The 15,431-nt window shown below is 44.6% G+C and overlaps 1 protein-coding gene across 3 annotated transcripts in view; it reads right to left on the minus strand.

Moving 5' to 3' along the window:
• LOC104845517 (zinc finger protein 677-like) overlaps positions 1-15,352 on the minus strand; it is a 33,764-nt gene extending 18,412 nt beyond the window's left edge. For 2 of the 3 annotated variants that reach the window (XR_010323405.1, XM_010586596.3), the window contains exons 1-3: positions 14,861-15,352; positions 11,911-11,996; positions 8,748-8,874 (exon numbers count right to left, since the gene is read on the minus strand). Coding sequence is in view for 1 of the 3 variants with exons in the window: in XM_010586596.3 (XP_010584898.2) it covers positions 8,748-8,874; positions 11,911-11,964 (181 nt within the window). In the remaining 2 variants the exon portion in view is untranslated. The remainder of the gene's footprint in view (positions 1-8,747; positions 8,875-11,910; positions 11,997-14,860) is intronic. The other variant, XR_010323406.1, reaches the window with a different exon arrangement.
• Between the last annotated feature and the right edge of the window lie 79 nt (positions 15,353-15,431).

Consider the following 15,431-nt stretch of genomic DNA (forward strand, 5'->3'; position numbering starts at 1 on the left):
AAAATGGTATAACCACTTTGGAAATCGATTTGGCGCATCCTTAAAAAGCTAGAAATACAACTACCATATGATCCAGCAATCCCACTCCTTGGAATATATCCTAGAAAAATAAGAGCCTTTACACCAAAAGATATATGTACAACCATGTTCATTGCAGTACTGTTTACAATAGCAAAAAGATGGAATCAACAAAGGTGCCCATCAAAGGATGAATGAATGGATAAATTATGGTATATTCACACAATGGAATACTATGCATCGATAAAGAACAATGATGAATCTGTGAAACATTTCATAACATGGAGCAATCTGGAAGGCCTTATGCTGAGTGAAATCAGTCAGCTGCAAAAGGACAAATATTGTGTAAGACCACTATTATAAGAACTCAAGAAATAGTTGAAACAGAGAAGAAAATATTCTTTGATGGTTAGGAGATGGGGGAGGGAGAGACGGAGGGAGGGAGATGGGTATTCACTAATTGGACAGTAGATAAGAACTACTTTAGGTGAAGGGAAAGACAACACACAATACAGGAGAGGTCAGCACAACTGAACTAAACCAAAAGCAAAGAAGTTTCCTGGATAAACTGAATGCTTCGAAGGCCAGTGTAGCAGGGACAGGGGTTTGGGGACTATGGTTTCAGGGGACTTCTAAGTCAATTGGCATAATAAAATCTATTTAAAAAAAAGCATTCTGCATCCCACTTTGGAGAGTGGCTTCTGGGGTCTTAAATGCTAGCAAGCGGCCATCTAAGACGCATCAATTGGTCTCAACCCACCTGGACCAAAGGAGAATGAAGAATACCAAGGACATAAGGTAATTAGGAGCCCAAGAGACAGAAAGGGCCACATAAACCAGAGACTACATCAGCCTGACACCAGAAGATCTAGATGGTGCCTGGCTACAACCAATGACTTCCCTGACAGGGAACACAACAGAGAACCCCTGAGGGAGCAGGAGAGCAGTGGGATGAAGACCCCAAATTCTCACAAAAAGACCAGACTTAATGGTCTGACTGAGACTAGAAGGACCCCAGTGGTCATGGCCCCCAGACCTTCTGTTAGCCCTGGACAGGAACCATTCCCAAAGCCAACTCTTCAGACAGGGATTGGACTGGACAATTGAATAGAAAAAGATGCTGGTGAAGAATGAGCTTCTTGGATCAAGTAGACACTTGAAACTATGTTGGCATCTCCTATCTGGAGGGGAGATGTGAGCACAGAGGGGACTGGAAGCTGGCAGAATGGACATGAAAAGAGAGAGTGGAGGGAAGGAGTGGGCTGTGCCATTAGGGGGAGGGCAATTAGGAGTACATAGCAAGGTGTGTATGAATTTTTGTATGAGAGGCTGACTTGATTTGTAAACTCACTTAAAGCACAATAAAAATTAAAAAAAAAAAAAAGAGGAGCCTGTCCTGAAGGGGCCAAGAGGAGGCCTCTCCTCTGGGGGCTGAAAGGAATCTACATGGCCAAGAGGAGCGGAGAGAGCTGTCCTGCACTGAAGAAGGGACGCTTTACCTACGTACTTTCTGATCTGGATCCCAAGTTGTACCGTTATGTCCTTAATAAACCATTTAACCGAAACCATGGTCTGTGAGTTGTGTGTGGCCATTGCAACAAATTAGCAAACCCAGAAGAGAAGCAGAGAGTGTTGTGGGAGGGACGACTGGTATCAGAATTGGTAACAAAGGTTGGTCAGATATGCCTCCACCTCATGGGAAATAGCTTTTGTGCTAATGGTAATTCTCATCAATCCCCCTTGTGAATTTAGAGAGGTTCTGGTGCTACTACCAATACCACCTTATGGTAGTCTGAAAGCTCCGTTAAACCTGCTCAGCATCACAGCAACACACAAGCCTCGGCTGGCATACCAGTGATGGCTGTGCATGAGGTACAGCAGCCAGGAATCTAACCCCAGGTCTCCTGCATGAAAGGCAAGAACCCTCCCACTGAACCACCGATGCCCTCTAGCAAGTGGCATAATACTGACGCATTCTGCGGGAACAATATTATGGGTAAAAATGGAAGAGATTAAATAGGGAGGGAGTGTGATGTAATGGGAAGAAAGCAGACTCATGTCTAAGCCAGTATCAGCTCTGAAATACTTCAAATTGCATATCCCACGGGTTCCACTTATAGACAGATACTGGAGGGAGTCCTACATACATATTCCTGGAGACAAATACAACAATGTTATTTGTGGGACCCGAAAGCAAAACTCTGGATATGGCCATCAGGAAGAAGATGGATGAATTCATTCTGTATATCCACATGCACATGTAACGAAACTCACCAACAGTGTAACAACGGAGGGTGACCACGGGTGGAGAATGAAGACCCGTGGGTGGGGGGAAGAGAGTTCTTATAGAAATAAAAAGTTAAGAGGGGGTTTTCGCCTAGGTCTAAGCTTCTCAGGATTGGGATTACATTAGTTTAAGAAAAATTACATATGAACTAAATGATTACATCATTTTTTCAAGTAGAAATTTACCAGTTTTGGCATGTTAAACTTTTTGAGGTCTTCTTGTTTTTTGTTATTGCTGTTACCTGTCTTATTTTTATAAAAATAATAGTTCCTTTTGTTGACTCCTCTGTTTGCAACCATATTTGAATTTCTTAACACAATCTTTGGGAGAGGAGAAACAAGGGGTACTATGGATTGAATTGAATACCCCGAAGGTATGTGCTGTAAATCTTAACCGCCATACCTGTGCTTATAACCCCATTTGGGATGGATTTTCTTTATGTTAATCAGACAGTGTAGAGTGTGTCTTGAGTCAATCTCTTTTGAGGTATAAAAGGAGCAGATTAAGCAAGGAAGCAGGGAGCAGAGATGGGGAAAAGAGATGCCAAACCACATGGTCACCCAGGAACAAAAGCTGAAAAGAGGCAAGGACCTTCCCCCAGAGCCAACAAAGACAGAAAGCCATTCCCTAGAGCCAGCACCCTGATTTTGGACCTCTAGCCTCCTAAACAAGGAGCCCTTGTGGCGCAGTGGTTAAGGTGCTTGGCTGCTAACTGAAAGGTTGACAGTTCAAACCTACCTGCTGCCCTGTGGGAAAAATATGTGGCAGTCTGTTCTATAAAGATTACAGCTTTGGAGACCCTATGGGACAGTTCTAAGTTCTACTCTGTCCTATAGGGTCATTACGAGTCAGAATCAACTCAGCAGCAGTGGGTTTTTGTTGTTGCTGTTGTTGCTTAGCCTCCTAAACTGTGAGAAAGAAAATTTCTGTTGTTAAAGCCACCTACTTCTGGTATTTCTGTTATACCAGCACTAGATAACTAAGAGAAGAAGTAAGGGTACTCTTACTATATGTATTAGTAGATGTATAGGTATCATTATGAAGCAATGTAAATTAACATGCACTTGTCCAAAATTCATGCATTTGACTTCACAAAGATCATCAGATTATAAGGAATCTTCAGGGCCAAATAACTAAATGACCCAGAACTCAGAAAGCCTTGTACAGAAGGGTGGCCTTAAGAGCAGCAGTTAAGTATTGGAGCAATTTCTTGTAGTTCCACAGAGACCTGCGGAGGAGGCCATTGTACAGGCCGCTGATCAGCAACACAAGCAGCGAATAACGGCCCCAGAGCAACAGGAACAGGCTGGCACTGGGATCTGAATCAACAAGGAAGCGGTGAATGTTACACAAAGTCAGTTTAAAAGGAAGATAGGAACATCAACAAGGAAGCGGTGAGTGTTACACAAAGTCCGTTTAAAAGGAAGATAGGAACGTACATTAGTTAAAGAATGTCATTTCCAGGACTTTAGAAAGTTTCTGTAAAATATAGGTTTTATAAGCAACAGTGCTGAAGAGGTACATGAACAGCGAAACCTTAGCTATGTTCTCTATTAAATACAATGAGATATTGAAATGTCAGTTTAATATATGTTATGGGTTGAATGCTGTTCCCCAAAAACACGTGTCATAAATCCTAACCTCTATGCCTGTGGTTATAATCCCATTTGGGAACAGATTCTTTGTTATGCTAATGAGACAGTATTAGTATAGGGTGTATCTTGGGTCAATTTCTTTTGAGACATAAAAGGGCAGATTAAGCAAGGGAGCAGAGAGAGGGGAAGAGAGATGCCATCCACATGAAGATCGCCCAGGAGCAGACGCTCAAAAGAGACAAGGACCTTCCTCCTGAGCCTACAGAGAGAGAAGGCCATTCCCTAGAGCCAGCACCCTGATTTTAGACTTCTAGCCTCCTAAACAAGGAGCCCCAGCGGCACAGTGGTTAAGGTGCTCGGTTGCCAACTGAAAGGTTGGCAGTTCAAATCCATCAGCTATTCCACAAGAAAACTATGTGGCAGTCTGCTTCCATAAAGATTACAGCCTTGGAAACCCTATAGGGCAGATCTACTCTGTCCTATAGGATCACTAAGAGTTGGAAGCAACTCGACGATAGTGCTTTTTTTTGTTGTGGCAATTGTTTAGCCTCCTAAACTGTGAGAAAATAAATTTCTTTTTGTTAAAGACATCCACTCATGGTATTCCTGTTCTAGCAGCACTAGATAACTAAGACAGTATACCAGGATGTGCGTGATGAATCTAGATATGGAGTACAGTCATTATCACACACAGTCCCCCCCCCCCCCACACATTCCGATTACAACAAAGCGCACTTACAACCATTTGGTCAATTTATTTACTCACTTATTTTTACATCTTCTCATTAGTAATATGTACCATATACAATGTTGTAGTGCATAATTTGCTGATGTTATTCTCAGATGTTCACCCACAAACGTTCGAAAATCAGATTTACTAAGATACTGATAATAAAAGGCAATAATAATAAAAACTAAAAAAAAGATATATTCGACTTATGTCAGAACAAATTTACAACAGAGTAGTAAGAACAGAACCCCAACGTAAGCCAGGGACTACCTGTAAAGCATTTGTTCTGAAAAATAAAAATTCAGTGAAATTCAAATAAAACCCAACAAGTTATTTTTAGAAAATTTATACTATAGAAAAAGCCATGCATCTCAGATGACAAATTATGGTAAATCAATGTAATGGTATTTCTCTGACTCAGACAGTTAACTGAATACAGTGTGTTTCAGGATATCAAAAACTACCAATGTAAAAAAATACAATATATTTAACTGAGAAAACTATGTTTTAATAATAGGTACTAGATCCTGTGAAACAAAAGTAGAAGGAATAATGATGACTTTCTTTTCACAAACTTCTGGAAGTTGTATAGGCTTTAGGGAAACTGCTGCTGAGTCATAACCCTCATCACTTAAGAAAGAAATCCTTTTGTAAAATATGTAAAGCGATATTAATTCCTCAATACCACAGCCCAAATGGAAATTTAAAACAAAGGCTACTATGACTATTACCAAAAATATGTAACTAGCTACAATAGATAGATCTTGACAGGAGAGGAAAATGTGACAAAGAACTCAAATTCTTAAAAAATCCAGACTTACTAAATCAGTTGAAATTAAAGGACTCCGCAAGACTACTGCCCTGAGATGCTCTTTAAACCTTGAACCGAACCTAGCCCCGTGAGGTTACCTTTTAGTTAAATAACAGAATGGCTCATAAAATATATCACCAGTGAGTACTATGCACCTTTAAGAAATCATCTATAGGAGACCAAATGGTCAACAATTACTCTAAAGCAAAGATGAAAGGGTAAGGGGACAGGGAAACCAGATTACTCGAGGAAAAACATCCAGAAGGAAATTAATAAGAATGTTAAAACATTGTGAAAAACATAACCAATGTCTCTGAAGCATATGTGTGTAGTGATTGTTAAATGGGAACCTAACTTGCTATATAAGCTTTCACCTAAAACACAACAAAACATTATTTAAAAAACAAAGATGTGTGTGTGTGTGTGTAACGATTAAATACGTAAAAAGCAATTTATAATATAAGGAAATGTACAAGACAAAAGTAACAGTGAACTAAGCAAAGCAAATGAGGGTACAGTTAAAATGTGGGCATCTTTCAACGTCACAAGCTCTTTCACTATGAAGCCTTAAAATTGCATTTGTTGAAAAATGAACAATGGCACACACATGGGTTGAACAATGTGACATGGACAAAAGTTTGGTTAAAAGCCTTAGACATGTAGTTGTGAACTTGGACAACATTCCCCCTAAGACAAATGCCTACACTGGTGATGGCCACCTAAAAGGAATAACGATTAGTATATCTCATCAATGCTGCCACACGGCCCTTGAGAGACACAGAGATACTCCACAAATACCAGAGACACCTGGAACCACTTATCCATCAGGCTGTCCTGATACTTTCTGTGTCCATGCTAGGACATGCTGACTACTCACTCTCCTCAGTGGCTTAAGGGACATGTCTGTAAGTTCCTGTTGTTGTCAGTTGTCAAGACATGCTACAAGACAGAAATGCTCCATAGGGTGTTCTTGGTTCTAATCTTAATGGAAGCAGTCTGCCAGTCCTTTCTCCAGAGGAGCTGCTGGGTGGATTCAAACTGCCAACCTTTAGGTTAACAACCAATCACAAACAGCAGGAAAAAATATAATATACCGAAGTATTCTCCTTCAAGAATTTTCTGTTACCCAGTAAATTCTATACATAGAAGAATCCATCAGAAGTTGTCCATCACTTAATGGGTGGACCAAAACAGAAAGGATGAAATTTCAGACTCTAAGAATATATATTTCAAAACCAAGTTTCTAAGTCAAAAATACGCACACTTGAGAGAATACGAAATCTGAGAGACCAAGGTTTTTCTCCGTTCCCAGAGTAGATACAGGGTCTGGAAGACTGAGAAAAATAACAGATATGAGAGTAAAGTAAATGATAAAAACCAAACCTGTTGCCATTGATTCCAACTCATGGCAACCGCACATGCTTGAGAGTAGAACTGCACCATAGGGTTTTCTTGGCTACAATCTTAGGGAAGCAGATCACCAAGCCTTTCTTCCATGGCACCACTGGGTGTATTTGAACTGCCACCCCTCGGGTAGTAGCCAAGAGCAAAATGTGCTAACCAGAAAGTAACATAAGGGGGTCGGATTTTGAGGGATCTTGTAAAGACACCATTTGCTCTGTCCACAGGCTCCAGGTTAAACGCCTAAAAGACTGACACATACTCTCCCCATGTAGCAAAGGGGATCAAACAGAGGATTTCCAAAGATCTACCTCATACCCCTTTTACAAACATGTGGCAAAAGCAGAACGGCAGAAATGGGTGAGAGGCCTGTGCTTGAGACACCCCATGTAGTTTCCTGGGACCCCAGATGCAATGGAAGAGCAGCCAATGTTTTCCCATCTCTAGAGACATTCTCTCAAGGATGAAAAATGTGAACTGAAACTGGATAGGTCCTGGGGTCTGGACTACAGAGGCCTCTGGTCTGACCTCTAGGAACTGAGAACTGAGCATCAGAAGGAAGAAAGTACAGAGGAAGAAACCAAGGGGAGAAACAGGACTTTTTACAAAGAGCTCTCCTGGTCCCTCTCAAAGCCAATGGACCAAAGAGGCCATAAAACTAGTTGCCATCAAGTCAATTCTGACTCATGGCGACCCCATGTGGATCACAGTAGAACCGTGGTCCACAGAATTTTCAATGGCTGATTTTTCGGAAGTAGATCGCCAGATCCTTCTTCCAAGGTGATTAAAGCATTCAACTGCTAACCAAAAGGTCAGCGGTTCAATTCATGGGAGAAAGCTGCAGCAGTCTGCTTCCGTAAAGATTTAGAATCTTGGAAACCCCACAAGGGAGTTCTACTCTGTCGCATATGGTCATTAAGAGCCAGAATTGACTTGACAGCAGTGGGTTTGGTTTCGGGAATTTGAATTACAGAAGAGGTCCCCGGGTGGTGTAAACAATTTGCAATCAACTACTAACCTAAAGGTTGGTGGTCTGAACCCACCCAGCAGCACCAAGGAAGAAAGGCTTGGCAATTTGCTTCCATAAAAATTATGAACAAGAATATCTTATGGAAAACCCCACAGTTCTACTATGGTCTCTCTTCCTTGCTCCAAAACAGAGATAATATTCAGATCAGAGAGAGAAATTTCTACTGATAAGAAACAAAGGACTATGATATGCCATACCTTTTCCAGAATACAATTCCAGCCGTTTATTCAGCTAAGAAGTAGCCCTGGGGGCGTAGTGGTTAAGCACTCAGCTGCTAACTGAAAGGCTGGCAGTTTGATTCCACCAGCTGCTCCACAGGAGAAAGATATGGCAGTCTGCTCCCATGAAGATTACCGCCTTGGAAACCACATGGGGGCAGTTCTACTCTGTCCTATAGGGCCGCTATAAGTCGGAATCAACTCAACAGCAATAGACAAGGTTTTTATTCAGCTAAGAAAAGAGAACATTATAGATGGGCCTAGAAAATTATTTCACAAATCCATCTACTGACGGTCTCCTTCCAAATGCTTAGGGAATATTTTACATACACAGATTATCTAGTTCTCTTCCAAAACCAACTGAATCAGAAGCATGGGGGGAACACCAGGCAATTGGATATTTAGAAGTTTCTCATGAGGTTTTTTGTGCATTCACGTTCCAGAGCCACCACTCATCTAGTACGTAACATAGAGGACATCTGAAGAAATGGGGAGGTCAAAGTCCATGAGCCACATTATGAAACTGCGCCTTTCTGAATCAACAGCTTCAATCACTGCCTTAAGAACAGGGATCGGAAACTCAGTTAAGCACAGCAGGGAATCCCAAGAGTCCATGCCAGGCAAACATAATAATTCACGGAGTGAAGTTGTGCTCACCCAGGAAGACCAGGTTCCTGTAGTTCTCCAACATCACATCTCTGTACAAGGTCCTCTGAGCTGGGTTCAGACATTCCCACTCCTCCTGAGAGAATTCTATGGCCACATCCCTGAACGTCAACAGTCCCTGCAATGAAAAACACACTTTACCGAGTGGCAATGGGGAGTCCTTTCCACAAACAGTGAGAGGAGCGTCCGTCATTCTGAAGAGGAGCCCTCAGACATCTGCAGAGGGCGGTGTGTTCAGAAGCAACCACTGCAACATTCTTTGTGACAGCAAAAAACTGTAAAAGCCCCGTGTGCCTTCACTGTGCAAATGCTCTAATGAGGATCTCAAAGAGCAAGCCAGCTCTACGTGTGTTGTATGCCATCACGTCAAGTCGATCCCGTCTCATAGTGACCCCATGTGATGAACTAGAACTGCACCATAGGGTTTTCTATGCTGCGATCTTCATGGGAAAAGAAGCCCCGGCGGCTCAAGTGGTGAAGCGTTCAGCTGCTAACTCAAAAGTTTGGTGGTTCGAACGCACCAGCTGCTCTGCAGAAGAACGATGTGAGAGTCTGTTTCTGTAAAGATTTGTAGCCCTAGAAACCCAATGGGGCATTCTACTGAGTCCTATCAGATTGCTATCAGTCGGAATCCACTCGGCAATGGGTTCAGTGTTTTTGGTTTAATCTTTATGGGAGCAGATTGCCAGGTCTTTCTCCCTCGGGGCCACTGGGAGGGTTTGAACCATTAACCTTTTGGTTAGCAGCCAAGCACTTAAATGTTGCACCACCAGGGCTCCCTGTGTGAATATTACCACAATAAAAAAAGAGGATGGATTTAAGATTGCCATATCTAAACACTTTTCTATACACACGATTTCAATTAAACACCTGCCGAACTGCAGCAAACAATCCCTGTAGGAGAGATTGTTATTTTTGTTGTGTGTGTGCTGTCCAGTTGATTCCGATTCATAATGACCCTATAAGACAGAGCGGAACTGCCCCGTAAGGTTTCCTAGGCTGTAATCTTCACAGAATCAGACTGCCACATCTCTCATGGAGCAGCTGGTGGGTTCGAACCGCCGACCTTCTGATTGGCAGCTGAGCACTTTAACCACTGCACCACCAAGGCTCCTGCCCCATTTTACTAACATGAAAACAAATCCAAGACACATGGGATGTAAACCTTCAGAAAAGCTGAAGAATAAAACATCACAGGAAAATATTCATAGAAGAATTTATTTTGTTAAACCATCAATGATGTATTTTAGCAAGACTTGCAGTAACTTTTGCCTCAGAACTGACCACAGTGGTTCTGCAGGGACACAGTGAGTGACAGTGGAAGATGTGACTGCCAAAAGGACATTTTATTTCTCAGTCTCTACAGCGCATCGTTTGGAGTTTTCCCACAAAACAAATACAGTGAAACCTGTGAGAACCAGAACTCGATGGGACTGCTTTGTGTTTCCAGGTCTCGAAAGTTTTCCACCTTTGACACGGTGCAGTCTTACCACTTTTCTATTGCTGTCTATTAGCAGAAAATATTTGAGTTTTCCTTCTCTAACAAGTTTGCCTTCCACAGGTTCTGGCTTTAGCAGGTTTTTACTGTACATCCACCATGTGATATTTAATTGGCTCCAGCCTCTCTGATGACGAGGAGAATTCTGCCCCTACATCTTGGCTGAATTACAACCATTTTTACCTAAAACACTTGCTGCAGGACAGTCCCCAAGTGAGCATCATGATCTCCGTGGCATGGACGTACTGTGAGGGATTTAGAGAGCCTCCTACTGTTAGACACAGGAGCCCTGGTGGCACAGTGGTTAAGGGCTCGACTGCTAACTAAAAGGTCGGCAGTTCGAACCCACCAGCTGCTCCGCAGAAGAAAGATGTGGCAGTCTGCTTCTGTAAAGATTTCAGCCTTGGAAACCCTATGGGGCAGTTTGACTCTATCCTACAGGGTCGCTATGAGTCAGAAACCAACTGGATGGCAATGGTGGGATTACATCAAGGGAGTTATACTGCACTGACTCAGCAGTCCCCCGATGTTGCAAATGGTCAAGTGCTGAACTACTAGCTGAAAGGCTGGTGGTTCAAACCCACCCAGAGGGGCCTCAGAGACAGGCCAGACAATCTCCTTCTGACTACCAAGATTGACTCTTTTTCTATTTGGATTATTTCATTCTATATTTTGTCGACTTATCTGTATCTGCATATTCTTGTAGATCATATATTACCATCGCTATATAGGATTCCACTGTGTGAATAACAAAAAATTTCATCATTTCACTCAATAGGCATAACCTAAAAAAAAAAAAAGCACTTAACCACTACGCCACCAGGGTTTCCTCAATAGGCATATGGGTGGTTTTTAGTTTGGAACTATTATGAATGATACTCATAGGCACATTCTAGAAACTTGTGTTTTTGTAACACCTGTATGAATTTCTGTTACCTACGTATGTATGCATGCATGTATGGTGGGAGGAAGATGTGATAGTCCGCTTCTGTAAAAATTACAGCCTTGGAAATCCTACAGGGCAGTTCAACTCTGTCCAACAGGGTCCCAATGAGTCGGAATTGACTCGACAGCCACAGCTTTGGTTTGGGTTGCTTTTACTGTTACACAATTAGGTGGGCTCCATATTTTAAAACCAATAAATCCCAAATGTCTCTTTCTAAACTATTTCACTTCAAGCCATTAATACTGTGGAGCTAGAAAAACAACAATTCCCTTACTTAGTTTCAAACGTTTAATAAAATCAGGCAGATCGGTCTCCTTTCTAGAATAATCAGCGGTTCCACACATTCATATGGCACAGAAGTGTGCAGCTGCTTTAATATTGTCCTACATCGAGCTGACAGGGCATCCAGATGTGGCCCCAAACCCTCCCTACTGCCCACCCTCACTGCCCCTATGGGGCCCACTTCCTGTCTCCCACCCAGGCCTGATGTGAAGCCCTTCCCACCACACTCCCCAAATGGGGTCTCTTCACAAGTCCCACGTCACTAGGTCACCATGAGGTGGAATCTGTGTGGAGGTGAGAGGGGACTGGGCGAGGGCGAGAGAATGTGTCAGGGAGGACACATAAGGGTCAGATGAGATGAGCGAATTGTCACGACAGCATTTCAGGAAGGAGAGGACAGAGCCACCAACTGGGAATATGACTGTTACCCGGGAAAGAGCCATTCTGGACGCCTCTTTTTTTCTTCTTCCTCTCGGCTTCATTCTTAGGCAAGATCACTCTTAAGAAGTCAATCCTGAGTGTGGAAAATATGCTGGTAAATGCTTGGAATGAACACAGCCCCTTCCTGTACCACAACCACACACACAGGGAGGACCTCACTTGGGGAATGACACGCCCTGCTGCCCACTGTCCCAGGAGGGACTCAGGGACAATAATCTCCTACACAGAGACCAACAGATAAGTTTACTGCCCACCACTCCTGGTGAAGTCCACACTCCACTGCAGCAGGGGGATCTGGGATGCAGATGCTCCCCTTCAGGTCACAGACCAGCCCTGACACCACACCTCATACAGAGCAGAGCTCCCTCAGCTCTCCCTGGAAGTGAGTCAGGTTTCACCCTCAGAAATGGATGACCCAGAGTCTTGGTGCTAGATGCTGGTTGCGGATTAGAATTACCTGAGGTATTTTAACCACTCTGGAAGCTGGGCCCCACCCTCACTATTTCAGAGGAACCTCTTGGGAAAACCAAAAGAAAAAAAAAACTAGTTGCCATTAAGTTGATTCAGACTCATCGAAATCCAACAGGACAGAGGAGAATTGTCCCATATGGTAACCTCTATGAAAGCAGACTGCCACATCTTTCTCCCTTGGAGATGCTGAGTGCCTAACCACTCCTTATCTCTTGGCGAGAGAGGGGGAATATGGACGCACTTATAAAATGCCTCAGCAAGCCAGTGTGCAGCCAGGCCTGAGGCTGCTCAGAGGAGCCAGGCCCAGCACACCTCCCACCTGTGACTCTGCTCTCCCCTGGGGCCATACTGTCACCTGGATCAGGACAGTCGAAGGGGCACAAGCAGAGAGAAACATGCAGAGCAGGAATAATGGGCCAGAGGTGGGGGTAATGTGTAGCTGGAATGTTAAATGGGGGTCAGAGAAGGCTCAACTGAGAAGGTGATATCAGAACAAAGATGGGAGGAAAGAAGGGTGTCTGCTAGATGTATCTGAGAGACCAGAGAGTTACTTCTCCCTTATGCTTCTTTTTTCCCTCAGTCTTTCTCCTCTTTCAGTGTTTCTGTCTCTGCCCCACATCCCTCCCAGCCCCCTCTGATCCAAGCTTGCTTGGCATGCCCCATATCATTACATTGGAATCCTGGTTCCTTTGCTTGACATACAGATGTCCTGTATACCAAATGAAGACGCCCTGGTGGTGCAGTGGTTAACCACTCGGCTGCTAACAGAAATGTTGGCGTTTCAAACCCACTAGCCACTCTGCAGGAGGAAGATGTGACAATCTGCTTCTGTACAGGTTACAGCCTTGGAAACCCTATGAGGCAGTTCTACTCTGCCATATAGGATTGCTTTGAGTCAGAATAGACTGGATGGCAAGGGGTCTGGGTTTTTTTGTTTTGCATACCAAGGAAGAAGGCCTGGTGGTGCAGTAGTTAAGCACTAGGCTGCTAAGGGCATAAGGTCAGCAGTTCAAACACACCAGCAGCTCCACTTCCAGAAAGATTACAGCCTTGGCAACCCTATGGGGCAGTCCTACTCAGTCCTACAGGGTTGCTATGAGTCAGAATCGACTCAACGGTAACAGGTTTGGTTTTTGGTTTGGTATCCCAACAATCATGAAGATGCCACAAGACCTGGAAATGTTATTCTGTTGTTATACATAAGGTCACCAGAGTCCGGAGCTGACCCCAAGGCAACAACTGTCCAGAAAGAACACTGTCCAGCAGGGCATTAGCAATGTAAACACACCAGGAGAAGCACAACAAGTGAGACAAAATTTATGCAGAAGAAACAGGGAGTATCTGTGAATATGTGGAAGTCACCTTTCCCAGCCCGGGATGGGGTGGGGGTGAAGGGTTTTACCACCTTCCCCAAGGTGGTCACCCTAAAGGGGAGGATTGTGGGAGAGTGAGGAGGGGAAGAGCAGGCCAACTTCACAGGACCTGTTGATGAGGGTGGGGGGCTGGAGAGTCCCAGGGCTAGAGAGTGGCCCATGGGGCTAAGACAGAAGTCCCCAGGATGCGGAAAATTCCACTGCCTCAAGCAATCTTTCTTGGCACACCCAGTAGCTTTAGTTTAGAATTCTGGTTCCTTTGCTTCGCATTCCCTGTAACTTTACTTTAAAATCCCAGTTCCCCTCTCCTTAACTGTTGCCCTAAAACTAGACGAAACTGGCGGAATGTTTAGGCCCCATGTTGACATTGGGATAACCTTTTAGCTCATTTAATACCTCATGAATGGTTACCTCCCCCGCCTCTGGGTGAAGTTTAACCGCCATTTACTGAACATGAGACCCCGGAAGTTACAGGTAAAGCCCATTGCGCTTGCATAGTATGATTAAGAAAGTCGCTGATGTAACTCTTATGAACTTCCAACTTGTAAATGCCTTAAAGTAACCTTCCCCACAGACTTAGCTGAACAGCCTTGGCGGCGGCAGCCCCAACTACTCCTTTCCTTTCCAAATGCAGTAAAGGCGCCTTTCTACGCTCCCACCTAGGTCTCTCGCTTACTGGCTGGAACGAGTTGTGCCAAGCAGAACCTGGAGTCTCCACCCGGCAACAGAGCGAAGCTGCGGCGGGGGCGCAAAGGAGTTGGACCCGCCTCCTGGCGGGGTTGGGAGGGATGCGGATATCAGTGAAGGGTTTTAAGCAGGAAAACGACCCAGCAGGCCGTGCCTACAAGGCCCGAAAGCAGAAAGGCCAAGGACCGGCCTCAGGGCGATTTTTGACCAGGATCAGACCCAGGGACCCGCCTGCTGAGCGAGCGGGCTTCCGAACGTCTCCGGACCATACAGAGACTCACAGCGAGACGCGCGAATATGGGAGCTTTAACGACCGGAGCGGCCAAGAGACCCCCAGTATACAGGACCAGAGCCTGGGGGAACGCGAGGCTCAGGCCTGAGTCAAAAACAACGGAAAGTCACTCACCGAGTACGCCCCTCACTTCCCTAGATTCACTTCCGGGTGTGCGCGGAGGGCCTGGCGGGCTAGGGGTGGGGCCTGGGAGGGCGAGGGGCGGAGCCTGGGGGCGAGGGGCGGGCATGGGGCCGTGACCAGAACCGCGTTTCCATATCCTACGCAGAAAACCCCACTCTTGCTTTATTAAATAAGTTCTAACTCCTCTAGCTCAGACGTCCCCTGGTTCCACCCCCGCCTCACACCGACACCCCTCACCGAAGTTCAGCCCCCGATTTGTCGAGCCCCCTCACTCGCTAGACCGACGTCTCCACCCGCTCGAAGAACAGACATTGACTTGAACGGTTTCATTTTAAGAGGAAAACATCTCAACTTTCCACATGTGACCTGCACTACTCTTTCACCTTAAATTGTTTGAAATATTAACTTAAAATAGGGAGGAGGAAGCCGAGCTGCACAGGACACCGCAGAGATTCAAATGAATGCACAGCAGAGAATCGCGGACTGTCAAGACTGACAGACTAGGAAACGCCCAGGGGCGAGGCGTAGGAAATTCGGTCCCGCCCAGGGCCCGCCCCTTCGC

Source organism: Loxodonta africana, chromosome 11 (assembly GCF_030014295.1).
Source record: "Loxodonta africana isolate mLoxAfr1 chromosome 11, mLoxAfr1.hap2, whole genome shotgun sequence".
In the NCBI taxonomy this organism is placed as follows: Eukaryota; Metazoa; Chordata; class Mammalia; order Proboscidea; family Elephantidae; genus Loxodonta; species Loxodonta africana.